This window comes from Phyllopteryx taeniolatus, chromosome 2 (assembly GCF_024500385.1).
Source record: "Phyllopteryx taeniolatus isolate TA_2022b chromosome 2, UOR_Ptae_1.2, whole genome shotgun sequence".
NCBI classification, from domain to species: domain Eukaryota; kingdom Metazoa; phylum Chordata; class Actinopteri; order Syngnathiformes; family Syngnathidae; genus Phyllopteryx; species Phyllopteryx taeniolatus.
In genome coordinates this window covers 3,168,692-3,192,396 of record NC_084503.1, presented here as the reverse complement: position 1 = coordinate 3,192,396, position 23,705 = coordinate 3,168,692, and the positions used below count along the sequence as shown (strand labels likewise).

Sequence of the window (23,705 nt, the reverse complement as noted above, 5' to 3'; positions counted from 1 at the left end):
CTGTGGTAGGTGAAAATCAATACAAATGTTGAACCAAACCAATGAAAATCCGCTACTTTGATGCTAACGTATAATGTGCAACGCCGTGCAAATATCAGCATAGATGTTACAGTAGCTATCAACCTTCAAACAACTGCTACTTTAACCCAAACACACTGGAAAAAGAGCATGCCACAGTACTCACAGGCATATATTCTCTCTGCTCTGTGTGTGGCGGGCAACTCTAAGTTCTGATTGCCTGTATACTTTTAACCCCGCTTAAAAAGCTGCGATATCGAGTGGGCGCGAACGATGAACCGCGTTATAGCGCGGGTTGACTGAATATTCAAATGTCCTCCCCAGGCAATTTGCTGAGGCGCTGGCGGACCTCCATGAAGCAGCACGAGTCTGCCCATCCAACCGGGAGATCCGCCGCCTGCTGGTACGAGTGGAAGAGGAGTGCACGCATCATCAGAGGATATCCAGCGGCAGCAACACGTCACAGAGTTACGACAGGGACCCTCACGGCCACCACTATCACCACACCCCTGAGGACGAGGCAGACGTGTGTTCACAGGGAAGCCTGGAGAGGCCGATCCCAGAGGAGCAGTCTGATGCACAGCGAGACGATGATGAGGAAGAAGGGGAAGAGCTGAGCCTGCAATGTGGAAAAGGCTCCGAATTTTGGCCTCTGAATCCGTACGGTCCAAACAGGACTCTGCCTGGAGGTGCGGCTTTTGGGTTAGCTGATCAGACGCCGTGTTTTCCTCAAGAGGAGTACGTTCAGAACCCGCTCTTTATGGACCTGCCTGACCCGCTTGTTACTGTCCACAAGCAAAGTCAAAACCAGAGCGGCAGGACTCATCTCCACTGCCACTCCCTGCAGTCCGGGGCCAGGGTGGGCGGCAGGCCTCTCTCTCTCTGCGGACCCTCCAGTCCTCTGCCGGGTAGACACATCTCCACCTCCCTGAGGCCCGCACCCGTGCTGGTCCTCGACGCGGAACATTCCGGGCTCAGCCCCACAGAACACTACCATCCCATGTCGCCGAGCAGCTCCTCCCCTCCGGGTCCCGTTCAAATGTACCAGCCCCGCTCGTCCAGCTTCTCCAGGGGATCTGACAGACTTTTGGCCCACTCAGTGGCTCTGGATGGCCTGGCACTTGCTCTGGGCTCTGTCGTGGAGGTCAGGAGGGAGGCTGGCGGGGCAGGAACAGCTGGATCGAGGGGTTCCAGTTCCAGTCAGGCCTCCAGTGGGAACCAGTCAGACAGCGGCAAGCAACAGGTGCTAGACCCACCGTGCCCCCTCAAAAGCAGCGGAAGCTTCAAGTCCAAAGGCGAGATGAAGCCGCGGCCCTTCATGGGGGTCATGGACAAAGCGGTGCGAGTCCAGAGCCAGCAGACCTCCGGTTTTGGCCGACAGGGGCAAGGAGGAGGGGGCGGGGAAAGTTTCAGCATGTCCGTCGTGGAGTTCCAGGGCTTGAACAATGACTACAAGCGTTCTTCCTTCCAGGAACCGCTCACTGGGAGTCAAGCCAGCAGCCAGCAGAGTCAGGACTTCAGAGAGCGGCTCCACCAGCGAGAGGCAAGAGCCGCCGTGTCGTCCCATCTACGTTTTCCCGATGGGAGACGCAGGCAGGCGAGTCTGACCAGAGACAACCCAACGCTGCATATGGCGCCCATCAAGCCCAAACGCTCCTTTATCGAGTCCAATGTCTGAATCGTTTGTCAAAGCGCAAGAAGAAGAAGGTCCCACACAAGGTAGCGAGTGTGCAAGCCTGTGTGTCGCCTTGTGCTGCAGCGTCGGATTTGCAAACTAGAGCCAACCAGTGCTCTGCTTCTGCTTACATGTTTACAGCTAGCGCACCAGTGTATTAAAGATATATACCTTAAGTAGGATTTTCAAACAAGTAGTACATTATCTAAATGGTAGTCCTTATAGACCAATTCAGGATGTTTGTAAACAATATGCACCAGGATACTTCCGGGTGGCACAACGCGAGAGACCTGAACTCAAACGATGACAAAAACTTGTTGATTTTGGGGTTACGCTGGCCGATACACACCAAAACGTTTAGGTCATTTTTGAATTACGTCAAAAAAAAAAAAATATTAATACACTAGAACCTTTAGGTGAGGAGGATAAGGCGAGTGGATGTCGTAAATAGTTGTACAAAGAAGATAGATAGCAAGACTGCCTGGTGGCGGAGTAGCCACTCCGAAAGGGGACCGACTGAGAATCAAAGCTCCATCATCAGACGTTTTCTCACAGGTATGTAGAAAACAGGCTCATTTACAAATTAAGGTACCGTAGTATGCGAGCCTTTAGGCTAAATCTACCGTGACCAAGGTTGAGGCATTTCATTTATTGATATCTTAATGAGCCAGTCCCTCAATCTTCTTTTCCTTTCGTCCCTCAATAATAAAGTTCAATCTGAGTTTCCACCATGTTTATTTTCTGAATCTACTTACCTATTGAAATTTACCTTTTGACTGGACCGGAAGGTGTTTGTTCTCAAGCAGTTTATCTCGCATAACATCTTCCTTATGGCAGTAGATAAGACTTTCCCGCAAAGCGCAAGAAAAATCATTCCTTCAAGCCATTTACAGTGGTGCCTCAGTTTTTCAATTCGTTTTTTCGCTTTTACTTGCAAGCGCAGACTTGACATACAAGCGCTGCATGGAGGTACTGACTCAACTCACTTCACAAGTAGCAGTGTGGCAGATAAAATTATAAGCAATTTTTTGAAAAATAGGCTTAAAGCTGTTTATTGCCACTCCCAGTTAAAATTGACTGTATAAACTAAACACGAAACGAAGAGAATTACGCTTTGTGTAATTCAAAACAACCACAAAGCTGTCCGCTAGCTTCATGTTAACGCTAAATAGCATCTATGTTGCAGTGAAACACATATGAGTGCTGCATGAATGAGTCGGGAGAGGAGCTGAGACGTCTCAATGAACAGCATGTCTTTCTTATACTGCCCCCACGTGGCCAAGGAGGAGTACCACACCAGGAGGAGTACCACAATGGCCATTCAATTGATGCATCTTTAATTTTATTTAATTATGTCATAACATTACATCCTTATAACGTACAATATTACGGAGTGCCATTTTTCTTCATTAAAATAATTTTTTTTTTTTTTTTTTAACGTGCGTAGTTACGGAATGAATTCAAGTCGTATCTCAAGACTCCACCGTACCTTGGTTTCTCAACCACTTTGCCTTGGTCAAATGACATAGAAGGGTTTGCTTCTCGAGCGGCGCCATCGGGGAAAGCTTCGGCTTTCGCCACCCGGAAGAATGTGTCAAGTCGTGGTGAATCGCTCTATATCAAACATTCAAGTCCGAGGGAGCTTTGTGCACGAATCATAATAATAATAAAGCTCATGCTAGTTGCAGGTTAAGACCATTTTGATTGTCAAGTGTCTTTTAAAAAACATTTATATTTGTATAATATACACTATATTTGCAGATGATATATTTCCTTGTAAGTGGTTTTCTGTCAACATTACAGCCTTCTAAAAAATACTTACTGTCCACCAGATTCCCCCCCCCCCCCCCCTAATACATGACAATATAAAAACCTTCTTGTCAATGTCGGTTGCTTCAATATTAACTGTATATTGCAATTATTTTTGCATAGCAGACAACTTGTGAGTTATTTATTGGTTTTATTGAACACAAGCAGTCAAGAATGTAAACATACATAATAGACTTATTAGAATGATGTCCATCGTTATTCATATACACCTTTCATGCTATGGATTACAGAATGTGGCCACCAACAATGTGGTACAATAAAATAATAAGGATGACTCTGGTTCATCATTTATGCTGCTTTCACAGTAAAGTGTATGTTTCCTGGGTATGGAGATGGAGGAAAAATAAACATTCAAATGTATGGGCATAAAGGAGAATTTCCTCTTGGCGGCTAGAGCACAAATTTTGTAAGGTTCACAAGCATTCGTTCGTCCAGATACAAATGCTGGATCAATGTATTGTCCTCATGCAATGTGGAAGGAGAACAGATTCGATTGTTATTAATATATTTAGGAGAAGAATAAAAACAAGAAAAACATTAAACAAGATATTTATTATTGTGGTTTTAATTTACAGTGGTGTAGAAAGAAGTGCATTGCAATAAAGAAAGCTGTTTGTCATATTTTGTACATTTCATGCATTTAAATTAGGTAATCAAAACTACCTGAAGTTAATTATTATTTCCAAAGTAGAATTGAATTTAATAAATCTGATATTGTAGCGAGCTCACCAGTTTTTCAGTACAAGAGTAGTTTTTGCACTAAATACTACTCGTCAAGTAGGCTAATTATTTGGGGACTACTTTGAGTCATATTATTCTAAAGTAACGCGACAATTTGGACTACTCGAGCCACCTCTAGTTAAGACCCAGTATGCGTGTATTACGACAGCTATGACATTTTGAAATTCACTAAGAGGCAAGCGTGATGATTAAGAGTGTGAGGTGTCATCTTGTGTTGTGTTGTACTCTTCAGCTGGTTCTGCAACTTGCGGACCTCAAGCGAATAACTATAACAGCGTATTTAAATCTGCCCACGCAAGAACAACTCGACACCTATGAAATTAAGTTGCCGACGAAGGCTGAGAAACATCACGTGCACTTCTGCTTGTGTACCTGAAATGATTCGGTGGCAGTGGCGGCGCAGGCTGCTTAGTGGCTGGTCCTCCACCGAGCGATGGCCATCTTCAGCGTGTGATTAGGGGTGAGCAGAGTTGTCAGTAAAGGGAGGTTGGTCATGGGGCTGGAGCGGTTCTTGGTGCTGATCCACATCGCGATGGCCTCCTTTTCATACGAGTAGCCATCTACGGGCACATGCGCAGTAGTCGATATTACCTTGACGTGTCTTGGCAGATTTCCCCATTGAAACCCCCCCAAAATCTGAGATTTTCCACTAAACATCATATTCATTGTATTTAAGTAGATGTTATGCTGTCAGAAATCCATATTGATCAATCTCACATACTTGTTTTTAAATTAACTGCAAGGAGGCGACGTACATGCGTGTGTGAGCTTGCTTCCAGGGTGGACAGGACTTCATGAGCACCTCGTAACTTTCTCCGTTAAGTGAAATTGGATAATTTCCGGAAACTTCAACAACTTCAGAAACTTTCCAGTATTTTTGTCACCCCTTCTTTTCAACCCTAGTCACGTGGCGGAGCCGTGTCTCACCGGCAGCGAGGACTGGTTCTCTCATCAGCTCCCTGGTGATGGGACACAGGAACTCGTCAGGAACACCCAAACACACCGACGCATTCTTCAGCTCGTCCACCTTCCTCAGGATTTTGCTGCGCTGGCCCACTGATTCTGCACACACACACACACACACAGCACAGTCACACTAGTAATTTGGTTCTCTCATTAAATGGGAATGTGAAGTGGAACACCATGGAGTGACAAACGTACAAGAACACTGATTTCGGAATCAAGATTTGGAACATTTGGAGCACAGTCAGTCTTGTGTGGCCAACATGAGCGTGGGTGAGCGTCAACATGGAAGGCAGCGCAACTGATGACTGTCTCTCCAAATCACACTGAAATACCAAGCGGACACTTTTACGTGTGCTTCATGAAAATGCCCTGCCAAACAGGGCAAGGAAAAAAATATATATTTATTTTTTACAGACCCACAATAATCTTGCTGGTACATTGGTTACATTTTAGTCTGCTCTCTTCCAGTAAGAGGGAAAACGTTTGAGCATTTATTCATCCATCCATCCATTTTCTGTACCGCTTTCTCCTCACAAGGGTCGCGGGCGTGCTGGAGCCCATCTTTGGGCGAGAGGCGGGGTACACCCTGAACCGGTTGCCAGCCAATCGCAGGGCACACATAGAAACAAACAACCATTCACACTCACATTCACACCTACGGGCAATTTAGAGTCTCCAATTAACCTAGCATGCATGTTTTTGGGATGTGGGAGGAAACCGGAGCGCCCGGAGAAAACCTACGCAGGCACGGGGGGAACATGCAAACTCCACACAGGCGGGGCCGGGATTTGAACCCCAGTCCTCAGAACTGTGAGGCAGATGTGCTAACCAGTCGTCCAACATAGCGCCGCATTTATTCAATAGTCTCGATATAGTTTTTCATTTACTGCACTGGCTAAAAGACAATTTTCTCAGATGTTACTGCATGCTCCGTTTGTGAAAACAGAGAAGCGGCTCGGAGGCTGCGTAAACGCCATGATGAGCTCCTGCCAGGGACTGCGGGATGACAACAATGGCAGTACAACAAACAATTGTTGTCAACGAAGTCCAAAATGTGATAAGCTGTCGTCTCTGAAAAGCATGGCTTCGGACCGAGAGGGACGAATGATGAGAGCTCCTGATAAAAAGCACTTTTTGCGATTGAGTTATAAATAGAGTGCTTCAGATTAGTCAGAAGTGCTGTAGTCAGCAAAGCTTTAATGCTTTTTCGTCGCTGCCTCGACGTGCCACAGAGTAAAAACCCACATTAACCTTCCTTTTAACTTGTTTTCAACTTGCTGTGTAATTACCTTGACATGTCCTCGCCCAGACACACACTTAAGTCAGTGTAATCCATTTTTTAAAACCTCTACAAAGGAGGTCATATTTTCATTGCTACGGCTTTATTTGCTCGAATGCCACTGTTTTTGATATTTTGATACATCATCCTGCATGTGACAATGATGTTGTGATTACATTTTCTAAATTAATATCAGGTGTTCATACTGTTTACATCAGGGGTCTCAAACTCAACTTACCTGGGGGCTGCTGGAGATAAGAGTCGAGCCGCATCAAGTATTCAAAACACATTTATAAAAAATAAATCTAACCCAATCTTGTCAATGTCTATTTTTAACAGGTCAGAACAAGACTGGTAACTCCGCCCTCTCTCTCATCTCGCTGGTATTTTGCTGTGCTAGTTAAGTAATATTGACGTCTGATGCTGCATTTCTTCAGCATCGCAACTTTCTCTGTGTATATAAGACAAGTTAGCGTTCCCCTGTGCTCAACAAAAAAAAAAACATTCCCTCTCGGAATTTTCCAGAAATGGGCTGTGCCCGTCACCAACCTTTCTTTTCACGGCAAGACATGACTGGGACTGGCTGGCAGGATATATTTTTCTTCCACTTGGTGTCACTTTAGAATTGCGTTTTAATTGCTAACTGACTTTGGCTCAATTGTCAACAAACACAACAGAAAGCTGTCATCAGCCTGAGCAATGGCAGCTTATGAGTGATTTAAAAAGAGATAAATATAAAAAGGCCATGACAACAACTCGACAAAAAACCAGCGGGCCGCACTATCGCTAAACTTTGATGTCAAGTTGGGGACTGCAATATATCGTCACGTGGGCCTCGATTTGAGACTCCTGGTCTACATTGATAATCCCTATTGTTTCCAATGGACTAAACAAAACAAAAAACCAAAAGCCAAATATCCCAAACTTTGTGAGGCAGGTGAACTTAGGCAAGCACCGAGTGTTCCCCCACCTATGTGCAATTCTGACAGCAGCGACTCCTTGGTGAGACCAAGCAGCTCGATCCCATCAATGTTGTTGGTCCTGAATGTGTCCACCAGTCCCCCGAGCCCCTCCTCCGACAGCCACACCGACACGTCCTCCTCCGACCAATCACTGACCAGCAGCTTGGAACGACCTGCTGACGTCGACGCTGAGGGGACAAAACGGAGTGACAGCTGAGTCCCCCCCCCCCCCCCACCATTTATTTAAAAAGGCCAAATGTTATCTCAGAGTCCTGCCGACTATTGATTTCAAGAGGTGCGGCTTAAGTAGCTGGGACACTTTATGGATTCATCCTGAGAGGTTTCATCGACATGCTCATGGACAAAGGACAAAAGTATAAAGGTGGAGAGTGCACATGTGCAGACAGATCAAAAGCTGCCATGCACTACCTCATACACTGCATATAGAAAAAAAAGCATTCGGCCGAAGTCTGGAGCTGGCACCTTTAAAGACCTGTCTTTGTACACTGGGACAGAAAAGAGCCTTTACAAAATGTATTTTTTCAAATTGGTGAAGCCACGTTTATCATGGGGGGAAACGTTCCAGACCCACCCGGGAAAAGCCACAATGTATGGAGACCATACATCTTTCTTGTTTGTTTTTATGGTTTTACGCTTTCCACGCGCTTTAAACACATTAAGACACACTTAAACTTATTAAAACACACTTTTTTTAAAGTATATTTCGTGCCTGTCCTCACTCGGTTGCCGTCAAGAAAATAATATAATGTCACTCTGAGGGACCGAAAATAACGTCGCTCGTAAAGTTCTCCAAATAAGAGGCAAAATGTGCTCGCTTCCAGCTGTTCGTTTGTCACTCCCAGTTGAATTTTACTGTAAAACTGACACATACAAACATTAAACAGAATTAAACATTGTCTATTTCAACGCCAAAATGGTCAACCAAACCATATTATTTCGTCTAACAAAGGTCCGCTAGCTTAATGCTAACATATGATGCGAAACACAATAGACGGGCTAACAGAAATTAGCGCCAGGTGTTACGGTAACCCTTCAAACTGCTACTTTAACACACACTTAGCAGCAACACAAACAAACAGGGTGTGAGGGTGAACTTTAACTAGGCATTAGAAATTGCCTACAGAATTTTAAGTTATTAGTTATAAGTTGTTATTACATTACAGACAACACGAATGGAGATTTCTTATTGTCTTATTTTTAATTTTTCAGATGAGAGGAGAGCGCAAAGGTAGAAGCTTATTTTCTTTTATCTTGTGTTTGTTGTCACTATTGTAACAAACGTTAACACCCTACCTTGACATGACGTCACAGCGGACTCCTCTGGAAGAGAGAGAAGGTTTAAGGCAATTTATTAATAACAGTATAGAGAATATACTGTTTGGGAAAAAATGTGTATGGTTTCATGGAACAAATACTAAAATGTTGGTTGTAAAGGTAGGACAGCAGCAGCCACTGCATTCTATGCATATAACATTTTACTTGAAGGGTGTAAAGCTTACCTGGCAATGACTTTCCAACTGGGATGCAGCAAAGCAGGTAGAAGAAAAAGAGAGAAACGACAAACAATTTTGAAAAAAAAAATCAAAATTCCATAATGACGAGCTGGTGTTGCTCTCACCGTGGCCACTGCATCCATCTTCCACCCTCCAGATGTTCACCGTCTTATCCATGGATCCTGTGGCAATTAGTGGTGAAGTCGGAGAGAAGGAACACGCAGTCACGTACCTGCGGCAAAGGATGGTCGTCATTGGAACATCGCTTCTAACCAAGCAGCAAGTACATTAAATATATGTACACACAACTTGGAATTCTATTCTGTGTATTCTATTCACTGCAGAATAGAATACACAGACAATTGTTTCCTCTAAAAAAGATTTTGGTGTCTTGGGAATTATTTATTTATTTTTTACAAATACAGCATTGTTGGTTATTATGTGTTTTTTTTTCCCCCTACCTTTTTCATTTTTAGCTTTGTTACCAAGTTCCCTTATCTTGTGCCTCAATAACACGTGAGCTGGTAGGCTTGAAAGATAGACGAGATATCGTAACTAAAGGTCGGTCGTGGTTGGCCCAAAATAAGACAAATAATATATACAATTGGAATACAAATTGTACAATGATACATCACTAAGTCTACTGTATAAGCTTTGCTTCTTGGAGGACATACCGTTCATGTTGATTCAACATGTAGAGCAACTCAGCATTTTTCTGCAAAGGTTTTTTTTTTTTTGGGGGGGGGGGGGGGGGGAAGTGTATTAATAAATGTTATGAGAGGCACCGTAATCTACGAGGTGCTGTATAGGCCAAAAATAACATTCACCTCTTACACTCTATAAAACGCTCACTTGTACACCAGTTAATCTGGGAGCCAGTTGAACCGTAACACTGGTAACAGGCAGAGGGAGGGACAGCCAGTCAGATTTAAAAAATAAATAAATAAATAAATAAATAAAATTTAAAAAAGGGGAGATTGCTTTTTTTTCCTCTCTGTAAATTTTTTTGGGTTAAAAAAAGAACTTTGAGACAGGATTTTGTTGTTGTTGCGTGAGAAAGAGGTTTTTAAGTGTGGTATGTGTTTTTCAGGTGTGCGTCAGAGGTTTTCCCAGTGTGCGTGAGAGTTTTAGGGTGTGTGTGAGATATGGTATATGTGTGTTTTTTGGGGGTGTGTGAGAGGTTTTTGTTTTGGGTGTAAGTGAGAGATTTTTGGTGAGTGTGAGCATTTTTTTGAGTGCGTTTGAGGGGTTTAGTGTGATTGAGAGGTAAATGTTATTTTGACCTATACGGCACTTCATAACAATGAATTTGAACATGGGGATAAATGCAGGAGGAACTCACCGCGTCATAGACCGTCACAGTTTTGTCCACAGAGCTGCAGGTAATGTTAAAAACAATGTTGAGTTTCAGACGTTGAGAAATGCACTGATGAATGTCTCCCTCTAGTGGTCATACTCTGCAGTGCCATTCTATTGCTTCTCAATAGGCGGATGATTCATCAACTGAGGTAAATTAGTGATATCCAAGCACACAACAATACAGGAAATAAAGAGTTAAAAAAAAAAAAAAAAAAAAAGCCACAATGCACAAAACAATAAACAATGAGCATAACAAATGCACAAGCTCCCGTTTCAGTTTAACTCTCTCTCTCTATAAATGTATTTAAAATGCATCCGTCAAAGATGACACGTTTGGACACTTGAGAAAGGCGTCTGGTTTAATTTGGAAGTTATCACTTCATGGCGAAGAAAATAATGGAGTAGAAGAAATGTGATTTAACGACAGAGGGCATGACGTTTTGCTAGTAACTTCACTCGATGTTGCTTATGTAGTGCATACATTTATGGCCTAAATCTAAAGATAAATTCATCGGTTTATGCTTTTTTTTTTGTCTGCATGTTTTTGTACTTGAAAATTCCTCTCTGTTGTAAAATTAAACAAATACAAAGGGACAAAGTATTGCCAAACAGTCAAATGTTATGCCTGTATTTCATATCTTTGTTGTTGTAAGCGTAAGGGATAAAAGAAAACGTTATTTTATTCATTCTATATTTTTTAAATTAATCGCCCAATTGCTCGGTTATTGGAATTTTTTTTTTCTGCCAAATATCAGAAAGCGGCATCGCCCTCACAAAATTCCTATCGGTTGGGCCCGAGTAAAACTGCTCCCCACTCCTCACTTCTTACCCTGAGACGAGCATTTGTCCATCTGGGGAGTACGCGCATGAGAGGACTGGAGCCGACTGGCCCGTCAACGTGTGCAGGAGTTGCATCCTAAAGGCTACGAAGGAGGCAAAAAAAATAATAATGAAAAAGTCCTAATTGGCAAGTGAAGACAGTCGAGATCTTGCGTGTTTTGTGAATTCCTCTTTTGTGGTTCACCTCCAGAACTCAGCTTGGTCATGGCCCAGATCTTCACGTGACTGTCCTGTCCACATGACGCCAAGTGGAACTGCACAACTTGACTGTCTGCGAGACAAATTATCAAAGAGTTCCAGAATTGGAGGGTCATTGATTGTGTAGTGGCTCACCCGAATGATTTTTATGGTATAGGCTCACGCTCCCTGCATCTCTGTCACGACTTGCTGATAACAACGTATACTGTATAAACAACATAAAATAAGTAAATCATTTGTCTCTGACCACTGAGGATGTTCGGAGCGAAGGTGCAGCAGGTGACTCCGAGGTCGTGGGCGTTCTTCTCCGCATGGAGCTGGTTCATATCCAGGTCCCACACACGGAGGTCACCGTAAGTGGAGCCGGTGACAAACGTCTGGCCGCACGGGCTGAACGAGCACGCCACCATTGTTGTGTCACTCACGCAGCCGGTCCTTCACAAACACGAGATATTCTCAAAACTCCTTCCACAGTATTGATCATATACAGTCAACCCGTGTTTATCACGCAGGATACATTCCAGCCCCACCAAAGGGGAAAATCTACAGTATTGAGAGGTCATATAAAAACATTATTTACGTAGCTTTACCCCTCCCACACGCTTTAAAGACATTCAAACTCGTTAAAATACAAAACACACCTTTAAAGTATTCCTTCACTGTTCTCTCTCAGTCAAGAAATGGGAGACAATCATATAACATTACTTTGAGGAAAAGCTTCAAGCTATTTGTCACCCCCACCAGTTGAAGATTACTGTAAAACAAAGGACAATTTAAGATTGGATAAACACAAAATGTTCAAACTACTTATTTTTGCCATAAAAAAACACTACAAGATTGGTGTTTGAATACACAATTTTTCATTCTCTTTTGTTTTATGTCAGTTCCACAGTAAACTTATCCTGGGAGTGACAAAAGTACTTGAAGCAAGCACAATTTGCTTCTTATTTGGAGAACTCCACAAGTCATCTTTTTCTCCTCATGGTGATGTTATATGATAGTATCCCATTTTTTTGGGACAGCCAGCGAGTGAGAACAGTCGCCAAGGAATACTTTAAGAAGCGCGTTTTAATGAGTTTAAATCTGTTCAAAATGTGTAGGAAGAGAACAACTTTAGAAAAAGAAATAAAACAGGATTTCCTGTTCTGACAAACCTGCGGAGCTGCTTGGATGGGAAATCCCAGACAGCCAAAGAACCATCAGATGCACCAGAGACCAGATGGACCGAGTCCGGGGAGAGCACGCAGATCCTGACGGGGCTGCGACCAGGATGCTCCAGGACGGCCTCGATCTCCCCGGTGGCCATGGACCACACCAGCGTGGTGGCATCTGTGGAACACGAGGCGAGGAACTGTCCGCAGGGGCTGAAGCAGCAGCAGTGGACGCTGTACCCGTGTCCTTCCAGCGGCGAGAAGGCCAGTTCGGAGAAGTCCCGGGTGTGGTACACCCGCACGGTCTTGTCTCCAGAACATGTGGCTAACAGTTGTGCGGAGAAGGCGCACCAGTTGACGTCATCGCGGTGGTCTTGTAAAGTGCAAATCAGGGACACCATTTGGAGGGATGGGCCTACATTGCGTCAAATAACGAACACATGAAGAACATCGAAATCGGTGCTTCTCAAGTGTGGTTCGTTTGATGGCAAGCATTTATTCGATATACTTCAGATCAAGCTCAAGGTCCATGTACTAGTATGCTCTGTTCTCACTAGTTAGACAACTTTGGCATACTAGTAGTACTTGTCATACAGTAGTGAAAAAACACACCAGTAAGACAGTGGTTCTACTAGTGCACCACCCTGGTCATTCTACTGACTGGCACTGGAATCGTCACCGTATTCTTAAATGCTAAGTAGTCAGATTTACTAATCACTAATAGTGCAAGTAGCAGTTTTGCCACACGAGCAACATGCTGCTAGTATACCAATATTGTCCTAGGCTGGATATCACATAAATTATTTTTCATATTCATGTTCCAGTAGTATGCTCTTTGTCCTCACTCGTAAGTGCACTAGTAGAACCACTGTCTTTTACCAGTAACGCCCCCCCCCCCCCCCCCCACGACTAGTGTCACTTCTAGCCTACAAGTATGAAAATTCAACAGAAGATACTTTAGAAACTCAGTCATGTGTCAGGCACTAGTAGCACCAAAATGCCCACTAGTAGTTTTGCCTCACTAGTAACATGAAGTTGTCCTGCTAGGATGCCAACGTTGACCTGGTAGGGTGCAGCAATGTGTGCCATGCAGTGGGGGGGGGGCTACAAAAAAACAGTACTAGTAAGACACAGTCGTTCTTCTTCTTGATTTACTATTTAATGGCTACGAAGCAAGAGTAGCATGTACCTTACCCAGAACAAGTGGAGGCTATACATATCTGTATTTGCCTTTAATAACGTGGACCAATATTTCAACAACCGCAATAGTTTCGAAAATTAAATCAAGAAAGACTGCATAGATTATCATTACAGCCAAGATAACAAAAGCCAACGCTATACGGAAGTCTTCGTGTAAATTCACGTCAACAAATGTTCGCCTCCAGTACGTCAAGACGATGTAACACAGCTAACAAAAAGACGTAAAACCTTTATAAACACCCATAATTAAAAAATATATATATATCATTTGACTTTACCGTTTTTTTCCTTCGTGCTTTTCGCTCAACGCAGTTTACTTCCCGTTTTTCAGATCGCCGTGACGTCACGTGATGACGCGTCAAGTGATCCTTTTCTTGGGATTTGGGACTGTATTTACATTTCCTGGACGAACACGGGTGGCAATGTGCTGATTCAGTGTAAAGTTAAAACAAATAAATAAATACGCAAAACAGTACACTCATCCATTTATTTGAACATGTCACACACAAAAATTCACCTTCACCCAAGTTTTCTCAGGGCATTGAATCAATCACAAGTGGACTGTTCTGGTCGTCTTGGAAGAGGTTTCGCCTCTCGTCCGAGCAGGCTTCACCCGTTCATGCGACAAGGCTTACTTGTGGGATGTTGCAGAAATTGAAGCCTGCTTAACAGACATGGATGAATGACTTAACTGACTAGTGCTTGTCCAAAGAAAAATTGACACTCGTGTCAAAACCAAAAAAAACATTCCTATATCTTTGGTTAAACAACAAAAAAGCTAAATTATTGCTTATTGAAAGATTACATCTTACCTGCTGTATCTGGAGGTAAAATGTGTGAATTGGTGCAGAACACGTGAATACTCTTCCACGTTCGCACAATTAGCGGCTACATAGTGATGTGCGAGGGAAACTCGTACTCGAAGAAAACCAGTTCAAGAGTTTTACGTTGAAAAACATCCTTTTAATAGGTCCGTGCCACACACTAGTGAAAAATAAAGCTCCTACAAAAGAATGATACTTTTATTCCACATTATTTTAAATAAAGTAACTTCAAGTACTTTTGACTTGGTACAAAAAAATCTAGCTGCCTCCATCAGGCCACAACACACAGCAAGGTTCAACACAGTGGTTACAAATGGCCTTTAGGTCCTCTGGCAGATGGTGAGGAAATGCGTCACCAAAGCATCGCTCAATGCTTGATCCTTTTTTTTTTTTTTTTTTTTTTTTTTTCTGTTCGACGGTGAGGAATGTCGTCTGTGTCATTGTCCAACTTTGGAGGCCTTGTTGGATTGAAATCATTTAAAAAAAAAATAATGTCAAAAACAAACAAACAAAAACATAACATCCCCTACATGCCCCTGTTGGAAGGGTAGGCACTACCAAGATTAAGGATACCACAGTGTTTGCAGAGGATATGTATATACTGTACAAACAATATTTATCATGTTTTCATCACGTTCACTAAAATAGAATGCTACAATCATTCTAAGGCATAAACAATATCTTAATATTCTTAAACCATTTGTACACATAGTTTCAAACAAGACAAAATATTGACATTAATAAACAGTATATACACATAAATCACCCTTGTCTAACTGTCCCTCCGCTGTTCCTGTGAATAAATGCAGTTCAAACAAACAAATACAGTCCTCTGATGCCCAAAGCACTGAACAGTGTAAACAGCTTTTCTTTTCTTTTCTTGGCTTTAGTTTTGATATTTGGGTGAAAAAAAAAATTAGAACACAGACACATTCCTTTTTCGATTCAAAGCGGTTACGCCGAGTCTTCCTTTTCATAGAAAATGAAGTGGACCTTGATTCATAAATAATTATTAAAAAATTAAATACATTCACTATAATACGATTAAATAACAAAAAACAAATATTTACAGGTAGTGGAAAGTATTCTAGCGCAGACACATCAGTGAGAATTCATTCAGTGCAGTGTTCCAACACAGGGAGTGATATTGCACTACGGTACCCCATTTCTCTGGGAGTCTTTGGGGTTTAGGATCCCTGTTGTAATAAATCCAGCGCACTTCATGTAACAACTCTGATTTCATGGTGGCATCTATCTCTCCTGCTTGCAAAGACACATTCTACCCCAAAGAATGAAATTAAAACCTGGTGCCCCGATATGAAAAGTGGAATGGGTTCGTGAGGATGAACAGAAGGTTTTCTTTTTTTGAACCTTGAATTTAGTTTGTTTGTTTCAGAAGCTCAGTCCAGCGCTTCTCGAAGAACCTCCTCATGTTATGACCGGCTCGACCGATGTCGGAATTGTCCTCGTTGAACTTTTCGCAGTTGTCGAACACCAAGTTGACGTCAATGATGAAAGTCTCCAGGTTTTGATACCTAAAATGGGATAAACACAGAAGAGTATATGAGGCAAGGGGCAAAACTATTGAACAAACTAATGTAATTTGTAGACTGGGACTCAACTCAAGAAATGTGGCGGGAGGAAGTAATACGTAAATTAGCTTATAATTTGGGAATTTGATTGTGAAAATATAGGAATTTGGGCATTTAAAATGTCTGCATTCGTTTGGGAATGTTGACATGGAAAATGTGGAATAACTAAAGCCTTGGGAATTTTGAGGGGAAAAATATTCAGAACAGGCAGGACAGTTGGAAGTTGGAATGGGCATGTCTCATTCACTTGGATATTATTATTATTTGTTTTTTTCTTATTGAAAATGGTGGATTCTTAGGAAATGGGTGAAGAGTTTGAAAAATACATGCCCAAATACCCCCGAGAAAAATGCTCTATCATAAAAGACTTGCAGAATAACCCATATGTGAATGCTCTTTTTGTTGTATTTGAAGCATTCGACAAGCGTGAGGCCTTCGCTAAGAGACGGCGGGGAAACTCACTGGCTGCTCACGAGCTTCTCACGTATGGTGGAGAAATCCATGGGCTTTTTGATGACCTTCTTATAGCCAGGGACTGATTTGAGGTTGACGGGCGTGAGGAAAGGCCAGGCGTCCTGATGCCGCTCCAGCTCAGCAAGAAGAACCCTGGTGAGCACACACTTCATTACTATCATCAACGGACATTTCAATGCCATCTATCGTAGCTTTATTTCCCCTTCTGGGCTCCACGCTGGCCAATTGTATCCACCTAGCTTCTTTTTATTATTTAACAAAAAACAAAAACACTTAAGCTGTGTTAATGCAAATTCAATGTGCTGTAATAATACATTATTATACATAATAATAATTTAAGACAGGGAGGTAGATCATGAGTCGCCTGCGGGCTTGTGCTAAAAACACAGTAATTACATTATCAAAATGTAAAGGATACATGTTTTTAACACATTTTTAAAAACATTTCTTTCTAGTGTGTACACCTTGAACTGTTTGTGTTCAAACATCCGTTGCTCAAAGGGTTAAAACCCCACGACACTGATGCTATTTGTTAGCCCGTCTATGGCATTTTGCATTGTTCGTTCGCATTAAGCTAAATGGACTTGAAGGCAAACCCTCTCTTTTTGGAAGAATTGTTCACTATCTGCCAAACTGCTGCTTGTTTTGAAGTAAGGTGAGTTCATTGCCACCTTAACAAATTTTTGCTCACAAATCAAAGCAAAAAAAAATTGATATGACGGCTTGTATCTTGAAAATACCATACGTCGGGTCACTTGTATCTCAAGGCACCATTGTAGTGAGATAATATAAAATTGTCATTTTTGAGGTGGTTGTCCTGGAATTTTAAGGGGTAAAAAATAAATACAAAATAAGCTGTATTTTAGACCAAAGACAAGAACTGATGTTAGTTAAAAACTTTATGCAGTAACAGAAGCAATAAACGTAACACACCAAAGACAAAAACTGACGTTAGTTAAAAACTTTATGCAGTAACAAAAGGAATAAAAACAATAAAAAAATAAATAAAAAAAATAGTAATTTTTGGCCACAACCAAGCAGGAAATGTAGTAAAATCAAACAAGGCTTTGGTGTTAATTAAAAGGGGGGATGAATAAAGAATTAAGAAGCAGTAATAAAGTCCATACCTGCATAAACCCAAGTCCCTATTGTTGTCTCGAGCAGTCTTTGCTCTTTTGACACACACGGGATTCTCCTGATTTGATCCCAGCAGAGCAGTCGAGCCCTCCTCGCTTTTCCTATTGCGACTGTTGTCTTTTGAGCTTTTCTTGGGCGTGCCGCCGGCGCTAGCTGGGTCGTCCTCAGACACGTCGCCGTTCCCGGCGTGCTTCCCGTTCTTCTTGGCCTCGCCACCTTTCTTGCCAGCTCCCACGCTGGATGCTACTAGTTTGCTTGGAGGTTTCTTGCTTTTGGGAGTGGGACCACTGGCCTGAACAGGGTAAAAAGCAATAACTTTCTTCAAAGTCGGCGCCATCACAACAGTACAGCCATCCACTACTGTATAACATCAGAATCAGAATCATATTTATTTGCCAAGTATGTCCAAAAAAAACACACAAGGAATTTGTCTCCGGTAGTTGGAGCCGCTCTAGTACGACAACAGTCAACTGACAGAACACTTTTTCAGACATTAAGACATTTACAAAAACAGTCACTGAGCAATAAAGGGTTATCTGGTGAAGCCGGTACAATTTTATTTTGCGCACTTTGAACAGTTTGAATGACTAATATAGCAATAGTCCGGTGCAATGAGGGCGCAGAGACGTCAAGGAATGTATGCAGTTTAAAGTGGCTAGTAGTGCGATAAACTATTAGTGAAGTACTCGATGTTAACTAGTCCAATTTTATAATGTGACTCGTAGTAGTTGTAGCACACAGCTTAAAAGCTATTCTATCGATTCTTCGACTAGGACTGCATTACGGAGGGTTGATGGTACCTTGGTTATGCAAGCCGGGCAGTACCAGTCTCCCTCTGGGATGCTGGTGATTTTGGGTTTGTGGCAGTAAGTGTGGCAGCCTTTGTCACAGCCGTCACATAGTAGCAGGAGGTCCTCGTTGTCCCCCTTCCTGCACATCTGACAGTACTGACAACAAGTGCGTCGGTTAAAAGCAAATACAGACTCCCTGTCTGCTCCAAGAACAATTTGTGGCAAATGCTTTGGGTCTTGTGCCAGACTAAAAATCGCTCATTTAAAATAAATAAATAATAAATAAATACATTTTTTTTAAAAGTGAATTCTTTTTCACGTATCTTTAGCTAATTTAGCATTTTTTTGTTTGTTTGCCGGTTCACAACGTTAGCAACGTTTTCTTCTCCGTACAAGCACTGCGCAAATTAATACAAGGAAACAAACTGACAGTACAAATTCATTTTTACTTGAAGTACATTCCAGAGTCTGTATTTGTTTACTGTACTGTCGTTGACTCAGTACTTTTGGTGTTACCGGAGTCCATTTTGTATGATTATTTTTAACAAGTACCTGTACTTCTACTTAAGTACAGAATGTGAGCACATTTGCTTACCACTTTCATGATGGAGCGCTCCCAAGCGATGGACTTCTGCAGCTGCTGGATACACATGGCCAGCTGGGCGGCACTGCGCACTTCGGTCAGGGCCTTCCTCCACACCTTCATGCCATGGGCCACCTCCTCTTCACCACTGTCAAGAAAAAAAAAAAAGGGGAAGGAATGGTGACAATGAGAAACGCCACACACAACAGTACACAAATACTTTACGAGATTAATATGGGTGTGGACATGGCAAAATATCAGCTGAACCAAGCACCAACAAGACAGCAAAGCTCCAGCTGGACAGGCATTAGCATTTTGAGAATGTGCGACACTGGGAAGAGGGTACACTGACTTTTGTCACTTAAACGGACATTCATGCAGAAAAGAGTGAACGGGGAAAACCTGTATAAGTTTATGCGGGAGAGTAGTAGACCAAAGCCAAAGTTACTGATGCACAACACCATGCAGATGACTGTAGGGAAACACACAATGCCTTCACAGGAAATGAGCACTCCCCCTCGGAATAAAATGCACAAAATTAATGAAGGAAGAAAAAAAATAAAAAAGTGACAAGCCACCATAAAAAGTCTGCTGTGAAAGCATCCAAGACTGTGAGGGACCATCAGGGGCATGATTCAGGATTACCTCGCTCACACACACTACCGAAAGGCCCATTTCGGTACATTATGAGCGTTGTTCAGTGTGTGAGAGGAATTCAGTAGTGTGTGGGGGGGGGGAAAAAAAAAAAAAACTGTTGAGAGAGCATTTGAGTATCGCATGTGGCAACAGTCAGATTCAAAAGTGTGTGCGAGCGAAAAAATGTTCAGCGAGAGCGTTTCAGTAGCGTGTGTGAGAGGTAATCCTGCATGACGGCCCCTCATCCAAGACCCTGACTTTCGACTCAAACGGAAAAACACACACAAACAGAGGAGAGGGTCTTAACGTGAGAGCGGGGGAGCTTTCGGTTGGAGAGATGACCTACCCTTCCCTGTCAGCACTAGTGGATGGTGCGGGGGCAGGGACAGTGACCGTACCCACATTATCCAGCCTGATCTGAATGGTGGTACCTAGGGGGCTCCTCAGGTACCTTCTCTCGATGTTGCGCTCCAGATTAGCCAGACGGGTCACTGCTATGTCCAGAGGGTTGTCTGGGTGACGCATCACCCCGCCCTTCTCCCCCCGCTCCTCGGGATGATCCTTGCCGTCCTTGTCTCCCCCGTTTGACGATGAGGACGCGGGGCCCGATCTGGTGGGGGGCTTGTGCTCATAATACACCAGATCTTCCCTCTCGGACTGAGGATCAGGATGTGTCCAGCCCTGGGGGAGGAAATCAAGCCTGTCAATACCGAGTTTACACCTGGTCACAGCACATACACAAAGTTGGGGTTATTTGGCAAAATTGTCGTGTATGTTTAAACCTACCCAAAGCTGGAATTCAGTATTTGAGCAACAAACCATCGCTTCTGTATGACGTAGGTGGCCCCTTGTATATGATGATTCTACAACATTTGTATTCTGTTTTGAAGGGCCGACAGTTGGGGAAAAAAGACGGCGGATTGTGCAGAAGAGGCAATTGTTTTGCTATGATTACTGCATTTTGTGCATGCATTGCTCGGGCGGCATGAACTGCTTTTATTTTATGTCAGGCACTTCGTTGGGCAGCTTAGGGGTGCTTGAGAAGATGTGTGGAGTTCACGGTAGGCGGCAGTTAATGTTTAATCATCGAAGCCAGTCTAGGTTTGTGCTTAAGCATATCAGACAGAAATATCCCAGGCAGTACAATGCAGACAGAGTGAGTCATTCCCTACTACGGCTGCGTTTTGTGTATGCATTGTTCGGTGCGTGTATTTTCCCCTCAGGCACCTCGTGGGTAGCTGAGGGGTCCGCCGAAAGATATTTTAAAAATAAATCCTTATTGAACACATTCGATATAAAAAACAAACACTGACTTCCTCGGAATGACGTGTTGGACTGCAGCAACATTTTATTTATCGTATTGATTATCTTCTGCTACAAAAACACAAAATGTTTACCGGCTGCTCTGTAAAACGTGTAATTTTACTATGTATGTTATTTCCGCTACGTCATGTTCGGTGCGCCACCAATTGAGCCGGTGCGGGAATGTCTACAGTAGACACTAAATACAAAAAGTCGAAGACTGAAAAATACAAGATATATAACAAGATGATAGAGGGGCTGGTAAACTTAATCTGCATTGTGTCATTACCTCGGGTGAAAATGACTTTTTTTATTTAAATTTTTTTTTAAAAACAAAATTGAGTTACGCAGTGTTCCATACCTTGACCTGCAGGCTGGCAGCAGTAACCTTCCTCTCGAGTTCCTCCACCTGCTGGAGCACAGCAATGTCCATCTCCATGGCCTGCTCCTCCACACACCAGCCCCGCACCGACTCCACACTGACCTGGCTCTCCTCAAGCTCACGCAGTTCGATCATGGCCACTAGATGGATGATGTCCAAAGCAGATGTCAATCAACAACATGGAACTCCACGATAGAAACCAGCACTTGTATCTTGTCTATCCAGTTGGTTTTTATCATCTTACATTCTTGCCACATAAACGGCATAATCATTATTAAACTTTGAGCCACCGCTATATCGCAGTTTTCCTGCCCTTTAAAGCCATTTTAACAGGTTTTTACAGTCACAAATGAGTGACAAATATAGCTTGAAGAAAGCACGCTTCGCTTCTTAATTGGAGAACTTGTCCGAGTGAGATCATATTTCCTTAAAGTGATGATGTTATAAAAAAGTCTCCCATTTTTCACCAGCAAGAGTGTAAGAGAAGAGGCACTAAGCAATCGTTTAAAAAGTGTGTTTTCAACTGTGTTTAAACCCGCTCTTTATCGTGGGTGATCTGGAACGCATCGCCTCATGATGCGTTTACTGTCCCGTTATACATGCAGCACTTACCGTCCTTGTGTTTAATGCAGACTTGGGGGATGATCTCGATATATTTCTGCACCTGCCTCTGCAGGCCTTTCTCCCTGATACCCCGGCTGTGGAGCGCAACGACCAGCGCTCGCAGCTCCTCGATGTCAGATATACGCCACCAACCGGTCAACATGTCTGAGAACGCGAACACAAGTGGGCGTCCGAGTAAGAACATGCGCACCGTGCGTCCCATTTTCATTCAACGCCATATAGTGTACAGAAGATTTTCACCAAATCCGGATGATCACCTCAGTCTGTTTTCATGGGCATGCGTTTGTGTGCAATTTCCTGTCTACAGTTTTTCCAAACACAGAATCCACACACTGATTGTGTAATAAAGGAAATTATGCTAATGATTTTTTTCCCCCCGTAATTGGTCATAATATCCTACATGTTGCTAATCAGATTTTGCATGCCACAGGCACTCTTGTTAATGTTTTTTTTTTTTTTTTTTTTTTTCCAGATATAGACAGATTCTTACCCTCTGGGATAGGCCGAGGTGCGTGATGGTCTAGAGATTTCGGGATTTCCATTGCAGGAGGCGAGGGCATTGAGGAACTTTTCTCAATGCGAGGTAGAGGTGATTCACTCTTACTGGACACACTTGCCGCCGTGTTGCCCTCCACAGAGTGGCCCAGCATGGGACTGGGGCTGCTGCACAGAGGCAAGCTGGGACTTATCATGCCACTTGACCAGCTCCCCAAAGATACTCCTAGTAATGAAACGCCCGACTTTGCCTGAGAAGAAAACAAAAGGGAGGATTGATTGTGGATTAGAGCCAAACAGTTCAGGTGACTCTCCTGGTTGTTTTAGTTACAATTATGCTAAAATATTATTTATGTTCCTGTTAATGACCATGGACTCTTATGGAATACTGCCACCTAAGGGTATTCACAGTGCACAACACTTTTATCCAGTTGCACCTTTTGGTTTGTCTCATCAAGGGTCGTCATAGCAAGTCAGTACAGTACGGTACAGTATTTTGTGTTTTCCACATTTTATGCTTGAAAATATATTTTTTGTGTGTTCAAATATATTAACAGCATGTTTAAAAGTGTGTTTGGGAATGTGTGTGGGAAGGGCAAAAATATTTGAAAATACTTTTAATATGGTCTCTATTGCAGAATTTCACTTTTGTAGCGGGGGAAATGTTCCAGACCCACCCATGATGGGTGAATAAACAGAGATTTGCTATACTTGCATGAAATCTTGTTTTAGTCAAGATTATGCTGAAATATATTAAGCACAACTGTGTCACTGTTGGTGAGAACGGTTGTCCGTGTCTATATGTGCCCTGCGACTGACTGGCGACCAGTTCAGGGTGTAGTCTGCTTTTCGCCTGAAGTCAGCACCCCGCGACCCCGAAGCGGTATTGACAACGTATGGATGGATATTATCCGCAATTACAGTTTGAAGACAGTAAGTCAATTAAAAAAAAGATTCATTTTTAACTACATTATATGTTTGAAGATTAAGCGCTGGAAACGTGCTAAGACTGAGAACTATGTCGTTCTGAGCTGTGGCTATTAAACTGTTTTTCACCATTTCGGTTTGCCTAAAACCTCGTGACGCACTTTGTGGAGTCTGGCATGATAAAGAAATTGAGTGCCTTCATTCG

At 42.8% G+C, this 23,705-nt stretch overlaps 3 protein-coding genes across 44 annotated transcripts in view; 1 reads left to right on the top strand and 2 right to left on the bottom strand.

Annotated features, from left to right (window-relative positions):
- tanc1a (tetratricopeptide repeat, ankyrin repeat and coiled-coil containing 1a) overlaps positions 1-3,797 on the top strand; it is a 46,314-nt gene extending 42,517 nt beyond the window's left edge. For 4 of the 5 annotated variants that reach the window (XM_061753342.1, XM_061753335.1, XM_061753325.1 and 1 more), the window contains one exon: positions 343-3,797. In XM_061753342.1, the coding sequence (XP_061609326.1) occupies positions 343-1,696 (1,354 nt within the window). In that variant the 3' untranslated portion in view covers positions 1,697-3,797. The remainder of the gene's footprint in view (positions 1-342) is intronic. The other variant, XR_009785361.1, reaches the window with a different exon arrangement.
- Positions 1-14,094, bottom strand: part of wdsub1 (WD repeat, sterile alpha motif and U-box domain containing 1) — a 50,375-nt gene extending 36,281 nt beyond the window's left edge. For 24 of the 26 annotated variants that reach the window (XR_009785377.1, XR_009785375.1, XR_009785385.1 and 21 more), the window contains exons 1-13: positions 14,012-14,094; positions 12,537-12,948; positions 11,630-11,817; positions 11,369-11,455; positions 11,174-11,267; positions 10,328-10,361; positions 9,660-9,700; positions 9,111-9,217; positions 8,992-9,009; positions 8,786-8,812; positions 7,480-7,659; positions 5,192-5,326; positions 4,637-4,824 (exon numbers count right to left, since the gene is read on the bottom strand). Coding sequence is in view for 1 of the 26 variants with exons in the window: in XM_061753371.1 (XP_061609355.1) it covers positions 4,673-4,824; positions 5,192-5,326; positions 7,480-7,659; positions 8,786-8,812; positions 8,992-9,009; positions 9,111-9,217; positions 9,660-9,700; positions 10,328-10,361; positions 11,174-11,267; positions 11,369-11,455; positions 11,630-11,817; positions 12,537-12,934 (1,461 nt within the window). In the remaining 25 variants the exon portion in view is untranslated. Of the gene's footprint in view, positions 1-3,633; positions 4,825-5,188; positions 5,327-5,425; positions 5,554-7,479; positions 7,660-8,785; positions 8,813-8,991; positions 9,010-9,110; positions 9,218-9,659; positions 9,701-10,327; positions 10,362-11,173; positions 11,268-11,368; positions 11,456-11,629; positions 11,818-12,536; positions 12,949-14,011 lie in introns of those variants that run through there. The other 2 variants (XM_061753371.1, XR_009785405.1) reach the window with 2 other exon arrangements.
- Positions 14,095-14,674: 580 nt separating this feature from the next.
- Positions 14,675-23,705, bottom strand: part of baz2ba (bromodomain adjacent to zinc finger domain, 2Ba) — a 104,903-nt gene continuing 95,872 nt past the window's right edge. For 9 of the 13 annotated variants that reach the window (XM_061753245.1, XM_061753234.1, XM_061753227.1 and 6 more), the window contains 9 exons: positions 22,569-22,824; positions 22,067-22,222; positions 21,434-21,594; positions 20,117-20,451; positions 19,147-19,282; positions 18,561-18,707; positions 17,751-18,052; positions 16,612-16,755; positions 14,675-16,092 (listed from right to left, as the gene is read on the bottom strand). In XM_061753245.1, coding sequence (XP_061609229.1) covers positions 15,936-16,092; positions 16,612-16,755; positions 17,751-18,052; positions 18,561-18,707; positions 19,147-19,282; positions 20,117-20,451; positions 21,434-21,594; positions 22,067-22,222; positions 22,569-22,824 — 1,794 coding nt within the window. In that variant the 3' untranslated portion in view covers positions 14,675-15,935. The remainder of the gene's footprint in view (positions 16,093-16,611; positions 16,756-17,750; positions 18,053-18,560; positions 18,708-19,146; positions 19,283-20,116; positions 20,452-21,433; positions 21,595-22,066; positions 22,223-22,568; positions 22,825-23,705) is intronic. The other 4 variants (XM_061753279.1, XM_061753296.1, XM_061753306.1 and 1 more) reach the window with 1 other exon arrangement.